The 16,315-nt window shown below is 43.7% G+C and overlaps 2 protein-coding genes across 4 annotated transcripts in view; one reads left to right on the top strand and one right to left on the bottom strand.

The window, feature by feature from the left end:
- The window catches only part of MCPH1 (microcephalin 1), a 229,369-nt gene that overhangs the window by 95,294 nt on the left and 117,760 nt on the right, over window positions 1–16,315 (top strand). For all 3 annotated transcript variants that reach the window (XM_018041974.1, XM_018041973.1, XM_018041975.1), the window contains one exon: window positions 3,387–3,464. In XM_018041974.1, the coding sequence (XP_017897463.1) occupies window positions 3,387–3,464 (78 nt within the window). The remainder of the gene's footprint in view (window positions 1–3,386; window positions 3,465–16,315) is intronic.
- The window catches only part of ANGPT2 (angiopoietin 2), a 56,443-nt gene continuing 45,458 nt past the window's right edge, over window positions 5,331–16,315 (bottom strand). Inside the window, exons 6-9 of the mRNA XM_013975359.2 lie at window positions 14,843–14,944; window positions 13,913–14,079; window positions 9,213–9,343; window positions 5,331–6,456 (exon numbers count right to left, since the gene is read on the bottom strand). Coding sequence (XP_013830813.2) covers window positions 6,296–6,456; window positions 9,213–9,343; window positions 13,913–14,079; window positions 14,843–14,944 — 561 coding nt within the window. The 3' untranslated portion in view covers window positions 5,331–6,295. The remainder of the gene's footprint in view (window positions 6,457–9,212; window positions 9,344–13,912; window positions 14,080–14,842; window positions 14,945–16,315) is intronic.

Below are 16,315 nucleotides of genomic sequence, written 5' to 3'. Positions count from 1 at the left end.
TAATGCTGACTCCCTTTCTAGACATTGAAGCTTGAGCTTTCTTTGCTCTTCCAGGTCAGTTACCACTTAAGCCACCTGCTTCGCAACTTCAAAGCATCATCATGTTGTATCTGCCTTTTTCCCCATTCCTCTTAGTTCCATCGTTTTTGTTGAGGCTTACGGGATGGTGAAAATAAGCTATACTCACTTTGCTCTGTTTAATTGTAGCACGCCTCATTTTCTTCCTTGTGTCCGATGCTCTTTTTGACCTGCATTTAAGCTCAGAGCCATTGTCTGGCTCGGGTTCACTGTAGTTACACTCCTCACCCTGTTCAAATGATGAGGCAGATATAAAACGAGAGAAAACTGTTTGGGTTTTGCCTGGTATGGAATTAATTGCATAGTCAGTCCTACATTATGGGAAGCTCTCTGATCGTTAACTGTTAATCTAATAATAGAGCAAGAAGTTGGGTCCTATTTAAATTCATCAACAGGGCTCAAGTTTTATGAGTAATCATTTTTAAAATGTTAGAAATGTATTCATTTGCAGCCCTCATTTTAAGGGCTGTGTTCATGGGATTTGGTCCTCTGTATTCATGCAGCCCCATTCTTGCTTTAGATAGCTTCTCGATTATTTTCATTCTTTCATGTTTATTATGAGAAATATATACCCAGTTAACCTTTTATTTGTTTATTTAGTACTGACTTTTGTTTACTCATTTACTGTTCTTACTTATTTATTTGCTCTGGGCCTCAGTTGCCGCACATATGGTCTTCAGTTTTCCTTGCGGCAAGCAGAATCCTTAGTTGCAGCATGCTAACTCTTAGTTGTGACATGTGGGATCTAGTTCCCTGACCAAGGATCAAACCCAGGGAGCTTGGAGTCTAAGTAGCCACTGGACAACCAGGGAAGTCCCTAACCTTTTAACTAAACTTGCAGCCTTACCTGCCATCTTACAGAGTAGATTTTCCTGCTTTTGAATATGCTACTAAGGTAAAGATAAATCTAGCTAATGAAAACACTAAAGCAAAAAATTTACACTCTAAAAAAAATGTACAGTCTGATTTGATGATTTCATTACAATTAATGTTTTCTGCTATCTGTATAGTACTCATTCCTTGGATGCCTACATAAATTAAATTTATTAATTCACTCACCAAAATGCTACTGTAGATGCCTGATGGTTTTATTTTCAAAATATTTAGAAAGGGACACATTCAGAGAACGTAAATTTTCTCCCAGAGGTTAAGTCGGTTGACGTTTTAATGTGGATTGCGTTTGAGCTCACATTCCAAAGCCATTTTTAAGGCTGCTTCCCTGGATTCTCTCATTGCAGGGCTGCGTTTCTCGCTGTGCTGCTCCTCCACATGCTTCCTGTCGGAAATGAACCTGAGTTTGAAACTTCCCACAGTTTATTTCCAGGCCTAATCATACGAGTTTGTAGGGAGCTAATGTGTCTCTGAAAACGGTAACATACGTTGACTGATAAAAAGTAAGGCAAACAGTATGTTACTGCAGTGGGTTATTTTAACCACCCATAAAGAACTGTGTACAAACATGATTTCAGTGTAGAGTTATAATTTTCTAATACCTTCTTTCATTGAATTAAGATATTCTTTTTTTTTTTTTAATGTTAGTTATGCGGTAAAAATCAGGGGGAAAGAAAAAAGAGAATTCAATGACAAAATGCCCAGGTACACATAGATCTGTTTGAAGATTAGGGTCCCTGAGAACCCAGCTCATTGCTTTGTCTCTAACGGAGGCAGATTTTCTCCGTTTTTTCACCCCTTTCCCATTGTGTCAGTGTGAGCCCCACGCCACAGGCTGTTTGTTGCATCTTTCGTGACATGTCTTCTGACTCTCCTGCCCAACAGTTGTGCTTGCACCGATGTCCTTGGCACACGGGGCTGGAAACAGGGTGTGCTAGCAAAGCTTCCCTGCCGTGTGGAGCCGCCAACCCTACTTTCTGACTGCCTCTTCCAAAGCTCCCTCTACTGCAGCCAGAAGAAAGCGCCTGCCTCAGTGCCGTCCCGACACGTGGCCTTCTCCCCGTGCTGAGATGCCTTCTCCTCTCTCCCCAGTCTCTGCCTTTGCCTCGTGAACGTTTACTCAGTGTCAGCCCCTCTGTGGACCCTGCCATGGCTCTCCCGGCCTGAGCTAGTTTGCCTCCTCTTGTAAGTGTGCCCAGCACTGCTTTGGAGAAACCAGCCTTTATAGTTTCCCTTCATGCCTCCTGCAAGAGGGTAAATCCTTCTAGGTCTGGGTTTGGATTTCCAGGACCCAGCTTGGTAGGCTGTCAATAAGTTGTTCACAGATGAATGGATCATGAGCAGAAAGAAATGGCTGTTGAATAAGAAAACACATCTGTTGAAAGTAAGATCTGGGCCAGTGCTGAGAATGGCCATTCAGACCCTATATTCCATTCTTATCTTTATTCCACCGTCATACTCACTTTGTCTCAGAAACAAAATGCTGTCCCATGTTGGGTAGGTACTAGGTTTAATATTAAAAAGGAGATATTTCAGACTGATATTCCATGGATGGTTCCGAAGGTTAGAAACTACCGAAAAGGAAGGTTTAGACTTCATTCCTAGTAAGTCCGCGAAGGACCCTTAAACTTTACATCACAGGTCTGGAGGAACAGAATGAATTCACTGACTGCAGGAAAGAAGGAAATTGCAGATTAAAAGATAAGTGTGAGTTACGTGATTCAGTTTGTTTATTTTAGTTGTAGTTCAATTCACACAGATATTCAGGGAGTTTGGTCATAGAGATGAGTGCAGAATCTCAAATGTTGTTGAAGTAAAAACAAAGGCATTGTTTTGATTATTCTGAAATGTTCTGATGATGACGATGAAGCTTGTTTATGGTATGAGACATTTTACTCTTCTGAAGGGTGAGAAGGGTTTCCCAGTGTGTTATGGAAAACTTCTCCAGAAGATATTAGCAAATGATAGAAATAAAGTTACACCCCAGAAGTTTCACTCTTTGAAATTAGATTTATGATCTATCTTCTCCAAATATATGGAGTGTTTTAATTAATAGGAGTCTGTGTTATTTGCTTAAGATGGTCTTGACAACTGTCTAAACTAAAAACTGGAATTTAGGAAGATGTAGTGTTTCACATGTTTAGAAGTAGAGTGACAATAACCCAGGCTTCTAGCCATCCAGAGATGTTTTTCCTTAACCAAACATTCATTAATATTTGTAACATTTACACAACCTGAAGATTCTGATAGCCCTTCCGTGTTGAAGATGCTTGTTTCAGATCCGTGTAGTGTGTAGTTACTGCTGGGGTTTTTTTGTTTGTTTTGTTTTCGGTTTGCTGTATCTTTAAGGTGGGTTATTGTCTGCTAAAAGCCTGATAGATTTATTAAACGTGCTCTGCTTCTTCTGTCACTTACAGGTACTGTGGTCTTTGGAAATGGGTCACTGGATTTCCGAGGAACCGTTTGAACTGTCTAACTACTTCCCTGCAGCTCCTGTAAGTCACACATCATTTTATGATGATAAGTGCAATTTGGTATTTTCAGGAAATTATTGTTGGCATGGATACGTACTCAAGTTTTTAAAATCAAATCAACAGCAATTACGCTTAAAACTAAAACGGCACATCTGCGAAAGCTAACACATTTTGTCTATTTGTGAGAATAAATGTGAGACCATTCCTCAAAAAGTCGTGAGAAATATAGCCCCCCAAAATTTAATTATGAAAGTCCTTAGGATCGAGAAACACAGAAATGAAAGAAGACAAGATTCATGAGAAAGTGCTATTATGTCTTGCTTACTACTTCAAGTAATAATGCTGTTACTGTTAACAGATAGAGCTGATAGGTATAAAAATTGCTGCGTGCTAGCATTATGATGTAGTCTTTCTGTTTTGGTGGTTTTTCCAAAACTTAACTTCAGCTTTACTGACTTTCTGGTATTTCAGATTCTTAGTGGGAAAGTTCCAGGTTCCAGTGTTTGTAAAGATTAATAAGTAGGTAATTTCAGGTTTGTTTGGAAGGCAGATTGTGCAGAAGTTGGCTTTTGTTTTCAAATGTTAACTGGTTTGTAACAGATTATTCTTTCAAAAGATGATGCCTGAAAGATAATTGATGATCTGTAATCTGTGACCCATCGCCAGGTTTTTCAGCTTTGAGAATGCCGTATGACTGTCACATAGTAAGAAATTGAACTCTGCCTTCCTGGGCTCATTTAGTTGTCGTTTCTATTTCCATTTTTGAGATTGCTGTTTTGATTTGGTCTTGGCTTTATAAATGTTTTCTTAAGAAGAGGAAAAATTCCTCTCAGCAAGATGTGTTGTTTGAAATACCAGGTAAGGAGTTGAAGTGTGAAGTAAAGATGCAAATTCCCCCCATTCTCTGCCATGAGAGAGTATATGTCACACTGAGAACCACAGTGAAGTTTACCTCTGAAACTCACCTTATCTGCCTCCTTGGACAAGTGCTGTAAATTAAGTGGATTGTTGCCAGTTCTTCCTGTAATTCCGTTTCCCCACCTCAGCATCTGTCATATGGTCATTGAGATATTATGAAAACGTATGGTTTCTTCTGGAGCAGGGATATTTTCTTATTATCAGATGTTTTTTAGCTCGGTGCAAAGCCATGTGTACAGTCAACCTCTGTTAAATTTACAGTGCTTTCTTACACGTACTGAGTAGCTGTTCTGAGACGGGAGGTTACTTGCTTGTTAATGTATTTGTTGGGAAGATACAAATGTGTTCAGAGTCTGCTCAGCAACACCTGGGTGTTATGAAACTAAGTTCAGAAAGGGGAAATGTGGGGATGAAATAAATTAGATAAGAAAAATTGTAGTGGTAGAACAGTGTGAGGTGAGACAGATACAGGTAAATGCCGGCTGCAGACTTGGCTCTAAGTTTCCTAACATCTGACTCAAATGTGAATATATGAGAAATGGCTTCCAAATTATGGTGCATTACAGAAATGTCATTAGTATTAATTGTGTCCTAGAACTTTAACAGAGTTAAAACTCTAGGAGTTTTCACAGTCCTGAGCTTAAATCTGTGCTCTCGAAATGTTCTGTAAATATTTGCATATACTATTATATAAATATCAGATTTTGGTTTTGCACTCCAGAACACTTTTTTTAAAGTTGACTGCTGGTTTAGTAGGATTTAAGTTATTGTTACTGATGTAAATTATGGTTTTCCCCTCACTAACTTGTGGGGTGAATCTAGCTTGAGAAGTAAAGCTTTGTAAGTATTTCAAATGGAAAGGTTTCTCAACCACAAACTACATTGTAGCCTACTTCCCTAAAATATGTCTTGGTAGAAGAGAAACAAGACTTCTGTTCTAGAATAGTAAGTAAAAGATAGGAAAGCCTATTTGTCATGAAATTAAATGTATAATTTTCTTCATTAAAAATCAAGATTTTCCTTGTCATGAAGCACAATCATTTGTTTCAGAGTCAAATTACAATGCTGTAAATATTGTCATAGAAGTTAAATGTGGTCATCTCACCTAATAAGTTATATTTAATTACTAAAAATACCTTCATATTTAACAGCAAGGCAGGAAAAAATAGTACAATCTTCATATATACTAAAAGAACACATGTTTCTATTAATAATTTCAGAGATCCTGAAAGTTTTCACCATGGAAACTTTGAAATATATATATTTGAGCATTAACTTAAAACTAAGCTGTCAATACACACGTAAATATGCTGCTCTCAAAATGAAAATTTAAAGCTCCTAAGAGGAGGCATGAAAATGCATTAGCTATGTTTTTCCTTCTCCAAATATTAAAACTACTAATAACCCCCTCTCACAAAAATCCCTGAATATATAATGTATTTTTATGGCTTGCATAATTTTTTCTTCCTTTTAATTATGATAGCGATGCTGAATTTAGGCCGTATAGATATTTACACAGTCTATAAACAGTGCTTGGAAAAATGCAGTTCCAGGGTTATCTCTACTACACAGCATCAGTGTTCTGTTTTCCAGTTATTTACTGATCAACTCGCGCATAACATTCTTGGTTGTGACAACAGAGTCTGTAAATTGTCAGTCTCGTTCGCGAGCTTAAATTTATCTCCCCGAAGGCTTTCTGCCGGGTCACCACACCAGGCTGTGGCTTGTCTGGGGTTGTGCGTCGGTTCACTGAGTGATGCGGGTTCAAGGGATAAGCCTCACGGGGCTTGCACTGGGAGCTCACGGCCCCTTCCGCACCGAGAGCGGGCAGTTCGTCCAAGGCAGATGCGGAGACAGTGCGCAGTCTTTTAGTGCTCTGGGAGCAGGTCTCTGGAAACAGGGCGAGACATTGTCCCTCAGGTGTGTGCCAGAGTTTAGAAATCTGCTGGACGGATCATCATGGTCGTGGCCTTGAGTGAGTAGCCCGAGCCCTTCCAGTAGTACCACTTAATACCGTTGAACTTATTTGTGTTCTGCCTCTGTGGGTAGTACATTCCATTCAGGTTGGAAGGACCACAGGCATCAAACCACCAGCCTGTGAAAGGGAAGCACAGAAGGAATTAGGAGCCAGGCAGCCCTGACTGTCTCACCGTTGAGTGGGAAATGCCAGCTGTTCGGAGAGTCACATCCCAGGCCGGTGACGCGTGCGCCCGGGGCCGCTCCTGAGTGTGGGGAGAGCCGCCTGGCGGGGGGGAGCGTGGCTCTCCACCTCTGCGCTGGTTGGACCATGGCTCCCTAAGGCACACGTTCTTAGGAACTTGCTTACTCCTCTGTGCTGTGGGGAAGGGCCAGTCACCCGCCAACATGGCTGGGAGAGCCAGGGCACAGCTGAAAGTGGGGAGGGTCAGAGCCTGCAGAACGGGTGGCTGGGTCTCATGGGGCCAGGCTCACCGTCCATCCTGTCTCAGCCACACGGTGGACCGGACCGATTCAGGCTGCCCTCCCGCTAACAAAGAAAGCCTTTTTGTTGAAAGCGTAGCCCTAGATTTTAAGTACTCAGTGGAGCTAGATAAAAAGCAAATCTTCAAGTCCCAGAAACAAAAAGGAAATTTAAGGCTGTAGTGGTGTGTGCCCTAAAGTAAAGTGGGGGTCTCGGGGGGCGTCCACACCTACACGTGAAGGACTAGTCTGGGGTAACGCCATTCCCCAAGGCCTTGGGTTTGTGAGGAGAGGAGTGACCTCAATCTACATGCCTTAATCCAGATAAATCTTCATATTGTGTTGGGAGGACATACACAGTTGATGCCATTTGTATAAAATTTTAAAACAGAAAAAAATAACAACTATTCTTGATATCTCCAAACCTAGTAAAAGAAATAATGTGACCGTTACCTTGGGGCAAGTATTGATAGGGCCTGTTTTATTTCTTTGAAAGTATTCTGGGGCGAATATTCTATTCTGATACTCACATGCTGCTCTGTGGTCACCAATTATTCCATCCAGATGCCTAAACTCTTTCCTGGGGGTAACAGCTCCATTACTTGATTCAGATTAATGTTGACTTAATAAGACGTCTGCGTGTGAGGCTCATAATCCTTCATAATATTCAGGAATATTACACACTTGTGAGTCTGTCCATTCCACAGCCTGCTGCCTGACTCAGCTGTTGAATTTACTATACATGCAAAAATCTAGCTGGCTTCTCCGTGGTCCAGACCACAGCTTGGAATCTGACCTCTACACTCTCTCTCTCGGGCTGCATTTCTTCTCTCCCGTCTGCTTTCCACTTTCACTCTCAGCCCTAAATCTTAATCTGAGTAAATAAATCTGTTGTTTCCTTGGTTATTAATGCACTGATGCTCTCCTGAGTAGCTCCTGACATTCGGGTGGTCTGAAAACCGCTGTCGCCCGATGGACAGCTGGGCTCAGTGTGGGAATGGCAAACAGGAAGGATTCCAAGGGCTCACTCCCCCACCTCCTTCCCCTGGTTGGCTTTAAAAGGGATTATTATGGTCGATGGGGGAGACAGGCAGCTTTTACACAATCCACATAATAGCATTCTCTGGTTGAAATAATTACTGAAGGGGGCCTGGCTAATAAGGAAGGCTTTACGTTACCACCATGTACTTATACATAAAATACGTTCTTTAAGGAACCGTAAGACTGAGTTTCTTAATGGAGCCTCCGTCTCTCCGTATCATTGAAAGACTTGAAAATTACCTTATTTCAAATTATTTTCTTAAATAAATCCTTTCGCCTGTAAACAGTTCTTAACTGCAGTGCTAACATATGGTAAGTTTAGATCCTTTTCTTGTTGACGCAGTCCCTCATATTTGTAAGATTTATTGACCCCAGCTCCTTGCTCTGGTTTTCCTGGGTGAGCAATGAATGAATTTTTGGTGATACAACTCGTGGCCTCTACAGATCCAACACTGCCAGTCTCCTGTTTGCCTCTACATTTAGTCTGCACTGTTGGCAGAGTTTTCGTTGCTGATTTCAATCTTCCAGTGTTTTTAAGAACTAACTTTGACAGCATTTGCCAGGCTTTTGTCTGGTCTCAGTCACAATTAACTGGCTCTGGTTATTCCACTTTAAAAGTTTTAGGAATCAGAAGAATAGGTTTCCTAACAGTTGGTCCCTATCACTAAACTCTGACATGCTTCTGAGAACTCATCTAGCCATTTAAGTGACTGTTATATCGGATTTGTTTTTGAATGTGGTTTCTTTTTTATTTTGAGAGATCTAACATGGAAGGTATCAATAGAAGGCAAGAACAGCCTGAAAATAAAGGCCTTAATTTAAACTGGACTATCATTCATTTTAATTTGATGCACAGAAAAGGAGTTTGTTTAGTTATTTTCTTTGCATTATAAGTGTTTGCTATATATTAATGACATCTTTTTAACAAACTGAAAAATTCTTGTTTGAACTATAAGTTATTCATTGGAAGCATTCCTATACTAATGAATCCACGTCACTGCTTTGTTGCCATTTCGAATTCTTAACCTTTCTAATACAGCAAGGTGAAATTAAACCGTCTTTCTAACATCTGATATTCAGCACAAGCTCAGGAGAGTTTGCTCAGGGTCACATGGCCCCTCTCCCTGCCAGGGCCAGGTCCTGAGGAGACACAGTTGGCCTAGCGACAATTCTAGCTCCATATCACATTCGTGCGTAAAACTCAACAGTCCGAAAAAGTGAAAAACAAACCTCCCTGCATTGAGCAAGTCTGTCTAGTTATGAAATTTGGACACTGTCACTGATCACAGGTTGCAGTCTGAATAGCCAACCTTTCACTCTCTGAAACCCTTCCTTGCCAACACAAATAGGAAGAGAGAAAAGCCCTCCCACCTCCTGTGAGCATCTGTGAGCACTTGCAGATGCACTTGTCGTTGTCTGCATCCTTCGTGCTAAAGTCATTTCCTGGCTGGCTTATGCTGCTTATTTTGCCGGCTGTCCCTGTGAGGCCTTTGAGGTGAATCCTGTGAGCATGCAAAGAAAAACAGAAAAAAAGAAGGGCAAAACATAATTGGCTTGGGTGGTTGATTTATCATAGTGGAAAGTTTTTTACAGTGAAGAATTTCATTCTACAGAAGCGTGTGCTATGCTGGTTAGCGCACTAATGCATACCCGGGACAAAATGTTTTTGTGCTGGTATAAACAGGAACCAACTTATCATCAAACCCTTAGGCAAAGAGGAATGTTTTCATGAAACCTTCACCGCGTATCACTTGCACAAGCATCAGCAGGGACTTCGGGGCCCTATAATTTATTTTCCTGCTGCTTTCAGATAAACAAAAGAGGGGAAAATACGTTGTGAAGGGATCCTCTTTCCATATCATGGAAATAGTAATCAAAGGCCCGAGATGACCAGTGGGGGTAGGGAGGGCAGCAGACCAGGAAGGAGCATTGCACTTGGTGTAGAAGTCTAGTGAACCATGTAGAAAACAACACCTGTAGCTGCTTGGCCTCATTTGTGAACAGTATTGTAATAAACCTGCCAGACTGAGAAACAATAAGCGTACTATTTATTAAACTCTAGATGATGGCCCAGGCTTTCTGTTCAGTCGCCAAATTGTGTCCAACTCTGCAACCCCATGGACTGCAGCACGCCAGGCTTCCCTGTTCCTCACCATCTCCAGAGTTTGCCCAAGTTCATGTCCATCGAGTCGGTGATGTCATCCAACCATCTCATCCTGTCATCCCCTCCTCCTGCCTTCAGTCTTTCCCACCATCAGAGTCTTTCTCAGTGAGTCAGCTTATCACATCAGGTGGCCGAAGTATTGGAGCCTCAGTTTCAGCATCAGTCCTTCCAGTGAATATTCAGGGTTGATTTCCTTTAGGATGGATTGGTTGGATCTCTTTGCAGCCCAAGGGAGTGTCAAGTCTTTTTCAGCACCACAGTTCAAAAGCATCAATTCTTTTGTGCTCTGGCTTTTAGGAGATTGCAAAAATCTCGCTCCCCCAGCAGCATGCCTGCCCAGGAGGAGGGGAGCAGGGCCAGGGGTGGGTTTGCCCCACTCCAGGGGAGCCCGGGCCAGGGAGGCAGGGTCCAGGGGGCGTGAGAGCCTGCGCCAAGCCTGTGTTGCCGTGCGGGCCTTGGGGCCAGGGTCGCTGAGTCTCCCGTCCTGGGGACGCTCCTGTTCTCTAAGCCCCGCAGACGCCCCTCGTCTTGCGAACACCAGGTCACGTGTGCTGGCAACTGTCTTGGAAGGAGTGCAGTTTCTTGAAATTCATTTTGGAACAGAAGGTGGAGCCGGAGCGAAAGGTTGGCTTGGGACCTGTCTCTCAGCGCCCACACCACGCACTCCCACGCGTGAGTATCAGTGCCCAGAATAGCCCCACGGTGGGTGTGCGGCACACGCAGTCTCACAGGTAGGACGGCTGAGGTTCAGAGACAGGAACTTGCCCAGAGTGACACGCCATATGTGGCAGAGAGGGGACTGGTCACAGCTGCCCCTCTGTGAGGGCTCCACACTGGGGCACCCAGAGTGTGGTTATGAAGGAAGTCGTTGAGGGCGCCTGGGACCTCACCCAGTAGGTTCCATAAAACATTACCCCTGAGTAACTTCTGTGTCAGTAACTCCGATTTTTTAATTGTTTGTAATATTGTAACTCTGGAAACCTCATCACAAAGCAGGGACTGAATTTCTTGATCTCAGGCCCCTCTTGTGTTCCAGTCATGACCCCGGGCTCTAGCACAACCTCTGTATGCGGTGTAATGTGTTCACGTCAGCTCTGCTCCTCTCTGGGCTTTTGAAGCACTTTCCTTTTTTTTTCAAACTTTTGTATTTGGGGTATAGCCGATTAACGATGTTGTGATAGGCTCAGGGGGACAGCAAAGGCGCTCGGCCATCCATGTACATGTATCCACGCTCCCCTCCCGCCCAGGCTGCCATATAACAGAAGGACTTAAGTTCCTGTCCCGGCCCGTCTCATTAATCGCAGGCAGGACTAAGACGAGTGGCTCCCTTTAGAGCCTTCTGTTGGGTGGACCACTGGATAAAGCTGGCTTTTTTCAAAACTTTTTCAAGAATAGCCACATTCTCGAAATTGCTGTAAATTGGTACCCATCACTTTTATACCGCAGTGGAATGGTGAGAGAGGTAATGCCGATATTTAGTAATTAAATCTTGGTGTTTGTATGGAACTGCCAGAATGTTGGTGTGTGTGTGCTCACTCACTTCAGTCATGTCCAACTTTTTGTGACCCTAGGGACTGTAGCCTACCAGGATCCTCTGGATTCCCCAGGCAAGAGTACTGGAGCGGGTTGCCATTTCCTTCTCCGGGGGATTTTCCCGACCCAGGGATCGAACCCACGTCCCCCACATCTCCTGCATTGGCAGGCAGTTCTTTACCACAAAAGTGACCGATTCTTAGGGTTTAAGATACAAATAGTTCTTAGTTTTAGTAAAAAGAATCATATTCTATTGATACACTTATACATTCTTATAACATGTATTTTTTCAGTTTTCTAACATTTGGGGAAAGTTCCTTTAGCAAAAAACAACTGCTACATGCAGTTGATGTTCTGAAGTATCTATAGTTATTTCAAGTTTTAGTCACATCCCAGTTTTCTTACCACATTGACATGTTTTATCAGGATAATAATTTTTTCAATGTAGTATCTGCCCTATAATGTCAAGTAAATTAAACTGAGCTTTAAACAAATATGGGCTTTTTTATATCATGTATCTAAAAATTGATTGCGTTTCTAAAGGAAATATCTGTTAAGAACCATCACAGTTTAAAATATTTTTATAATGTCAGCATACAAGGGTAATGACCCATTTTGTCAAATCTTCTTGTGTAAATAGTCTAATCCTTAATTTTTGTGTTCTTTCTGTCTTTTTAATTTCTCTGTTGTAGAGTTCTAACTGTTGCCAGTTGGAAAAATATTTAGCTTGGAGGTAAAACAGTGACCAGCCACTCATGTCTAAAACTTCATTGAGTTTTTGGTCTCTTTAGAGTCCTCTGGGACTGCACTGCAGCCCAGACACCTATCTTTTCACTCGTCTGAGCCCCAGTCCACCCTGGGCAGCCCGGCTCTGTGTGTGATGAGAGCCAGTGGCTGACTTCTTAGAAGTTGTGTCAAAGCTTGTCAGAAATCATGTCTTCAGAAATGCTTCTGAATTTTGGCCCACTGTTCAGCAGGACACTGGACGTTGTGCACATCTCAGGTAGCTGTCAGCAGGCCGGCTTTCAGCCCGTTTTTTCTCGAGCTATCCATTGCGGCCTCCCCGAGAAGCCAGCTCAAGGACTTTAAAAATCACAGGGTGCCCCCCCCGCCACCCCCAAACTACTAAGGCCTTGGAATTTTCATTGAGCAGAGGCTCTGTACTGGGCATCGGTGGAATTCAGCCAGGACTGCAGGCCAGCTGACATCTGTCTCCTGTGACGCTGCTGTGGACCTTCTCTTTTGCCTGACAGCAGAGTAGGTGTCTCACGTGTGCCCTGCGGCCACCGGAGCCGCGCCTCCCCCTCCGTTCTTCCCCAGCCGGTGCCTTCTAGACCCCGTCAGGATGTACTGGCACCTGACCCCTTGTGTTGTATCTTCCCAGACCAGTTCCTGGGTCACCTGCAGGCACCCCGTCCCCCTGAGCCCCACCAGCAACAGGCGTCCTGAGCCCCCGCGTGACAGCGAGACGCCCCGACCCCTGCACTGCCCTGGCCTCGCACAGCAGGGTGCAGGGCCCCTTTGCTCTGCCTCCACTCCCAGGCCACTCTAGCGCCAGAGAGCCAGTTCCCACTCAGAACTGTGCGTGCTTTTCTTGGAACATTTGAGATTAGCTCCGCCAAGCAGGTGGGAGGACGCAAATACTGAGGCCAAGCTGCAAACCAGCCTGTCTTCCTGCAGCCCAGGGGAGAGGACCCAGCTGCCCAACCACCTAGCTAGTCATGCCTCTCTTGAGCGTGGAGCGGAACGCAGCAACTGAATGTGGTTGAACTTCACAAAGATAGATTTAACTTTTAAAACCTTCTAGAGGGAAACAGCATACTCATGCATCTGCTAGGCTTCCCTGTGGCTCAGACGGTAAAGACTCTGCCTGCCAAATGCAGGAGACCCGAGTTCAGTTCCTGGATTGGGAAGATCTCCTGGAGAAGGAAATGGCTACTCATTCTGGTATCCTGGCCTGGAGAATTCCATGGATAGAGGAGCCTGGTGGGCTACAGTCCGTGGGGTCCCAAAGAGTTGGACACAACTGAGCAACTCACACACACATACATCTGCTGTGTCATTGGCATGATATCTTAGAATAAGGACACAACATGCATTTATTCTGCAAATAATTACCTGCCAGGCAGGGTTCATCTGTGCTCTGAGGGTACAGAGCAGACGCAACAGGCACGATTCTGTCTCATAAAGCTGCCCTTGTATCGTTAGACTGCTAAAACTAGAGACACTTGGCTGAGGGCAGCAAAGAACTGAGAGACAAGCTGCTTTTCCCCATTAAGGTAGCCTGTGAGTCATTCAGATCCTGGTTAATACAGTGGGCTTCTGACTTCCAGCAAGTCTTTTAACTCGCCTCAGTGGCATGTAATTTCCTCACCTGTAGTTGAGCTCTTCACTCGAGAGATGGAAGTGGTCGTACAGCGAGTACGCCTCGTTCCCTTCCCAGTCTCTCAGGTGTATTTTCAGCACGTAGCGTTTCTGACCAGTCACTTGTGAAACAAACTCATTTCCCAGCCAGTGTTCACCCGAAGGGTTCCCGAATCCCTGAAATTCAAGTTGAAAAGGTCGCTTACTTCACTTATTTTTCTTTTCTCCCTTCACATATTTGGAATCAGTAGTCCATCAACTTAACATAGAACAAGCATCAAACATTCAGCAGAAATTCCTTCCTGGGCTGTGAAACTTTGGGACCTTCCCTATACGGTTTTTAAAAAATCATTTTTAAGAAGCTAAGCTGTTACCAGAAGGAGATTGGTATTGGAATAATTAGAACAACTTGGAGAACCCCCAGTAGAAACATTGTCATAGGGACCTCCCTGCTGGTCCAGTGCTTGAGGCTTCACTTTCCAGTGCAAGGGGTCTGGGTTCAGTCCCTGGTTGGGGAGTTCAGATCCTGCATGCCTGGTGGCCAAAAGCCAAAACATAAAACAGAATCAGTATTGTAACAAATTCAATAAAGACTTAAAAAAATGGTCCACATCAAAAAAAATCTTAAAAAAGAAGCATCACTATAAACACCTTAGTTTGTAGAGGTGTGAATTGCTGTGAAGTAGTCTACCCCTAGAAATGCTGAGCCCACTAGCTTTCGCATGCCTTTGTTTTGATGTTTCATTTACGTTACATCGACTGGACCATTCTTTAACGTGGTGACCGAAGCACCAGTTAGAAAGATCTTTTTGGTTTCAAAACAAAAAAAATGGTCAAAAATCATTGGTTAGTTTTAGATTTGTGGTGGTAGTCCTGCACATTCTCAAAGTTAGTTTTCACAAGGAAAATTATTTTCAGATGGTTTAAAGAATATCCATACCACTTTATATTCTTTCCAAGTCCTCTGAAAATCAACACTGCCATCTTCACGTCGCTGAATGACTGTCCACCCACCTCCAGCCGTTTCCATGTCACAGTAAGCCTGCAACGGGAACGCACAGTTACTGCCTGGGAAACGTCCGGACTTACATAACAGAAACGAGATGAACAGAGATACTTAGAATACGGCCAGAGCTGATGGGGTTCTCTGGGGTAAATCTCTGTGGTCTTCCAAGAGGCAAAGGATTTTAAGGAAATTGAAAACCATGAGTTTAAAATGATGATGAAAAGTAAACAGTAACATAACACGACGTGTGGATGAAAATAGGACCTTGTCATCATCTGTTCTAGGCTAGAGCCCCACCCTGACAGCTGACCCAGAGATCTCTGTTCCTTAGAGGTTTTCTGGAATGGGACACGTTGGCTGATTGGCTCCAAATCTCTCATCTCCAGCCTGCAGAGATCTATTGCTTTGTGTCCACATCCCTGAAAACCTTTATGGTGGCTGCCAGTCCCAATCACCTCTCCAGAGAGTTGTGTAAACGGGATACTCTTGGATTGCAGAGCTTCTAAGACTGCTGTGATGCCGTGGAGCTGTTAGGCTTCCTCTGAGTGTGGGATCAAAGTCAGGTTCCATGGTTCACCCCTCAGAAGGAGGGACTGGAGGCTTTGTGTGTGAACCGAGCGGGGCCTGGCGGTTCCGCCCACAGACCCCGACCTCATGCTTCTCTCTACCTTGCTCACGGCCCCTGTTGTTTCACTTCCCTACTCTTTTGATTTCTGCTTTTAAATGGGCTTGGTGAGTTTAAACTTTGCTCAGGACATGGGATTCCTTCTTGATCTAAGAGCATCCATGCTTAATTTCACCTCAGCTGGAATTTTATTATGAAATTAAAAACCCCTGAAAATAAGATTACACAAATAGTTTTAAATAATGAGATTACAGTAGAACGAAGACGTTTTCCAAAAAGTTAAGATTAATTTCCCTACAGCCTCCAAGGTAGTAAATATGAAAGTTAAGGTTCAAAACCAATGAAAAGTATTCTTTCTTTGTTGTCCTCCACGGTCTTTGGGGATAATTTTGGAGGTGGTTTTGGCAGAGTAAGTTTAAATGTGAACCGTACTGCTTCTTGAGCTGAAATCCTAGGGACTGGGGGCTAACGGTACACCCAGACTGCACCCAGGCCTGTCCCTTCACTGAGTGCACTTGTCTGCCAGCCTGTTCTGAGCCAGCCGAGGGCAGCGGCTGGAGCCCAGTGCCAGATCGCCTGTCCCCCTCTCTCTACCACCTTTCCAGGCTCTCCCCAGCACCGTCACTCAGCCCAGGTCGCCTTCCTGGTGATCCTTATGTTTGGAAACATGTGTTCCATGAAAGAAAATTTTATTTATCAGGAATGAAATGATTTCCCCACTTAAATTAATCAGCCATATGAAATCGATCTGCTTAAGATAACCCCTTATCGCTCTGAACTGA

Source organism: Capra hircus, chromosome 27 (assembly GCF_001704415.2).
Source record: "Capra hircus breed San Clemente chromosome 27, ASM170441v1, whole genome shotgun sequence".
NCBI classification, from domain to species: domain Eukaryota; kingdom Metazoa; phylum Chordata; class Mammalia; order Artiodactyla; family Bovidae; genus Capra; species Capra hircus.
The sequence above is the reverse complement of the archived record's forward strand: the minus strand, read 5'-3'. Positions and strand labels throughout refer to the sequence as shown.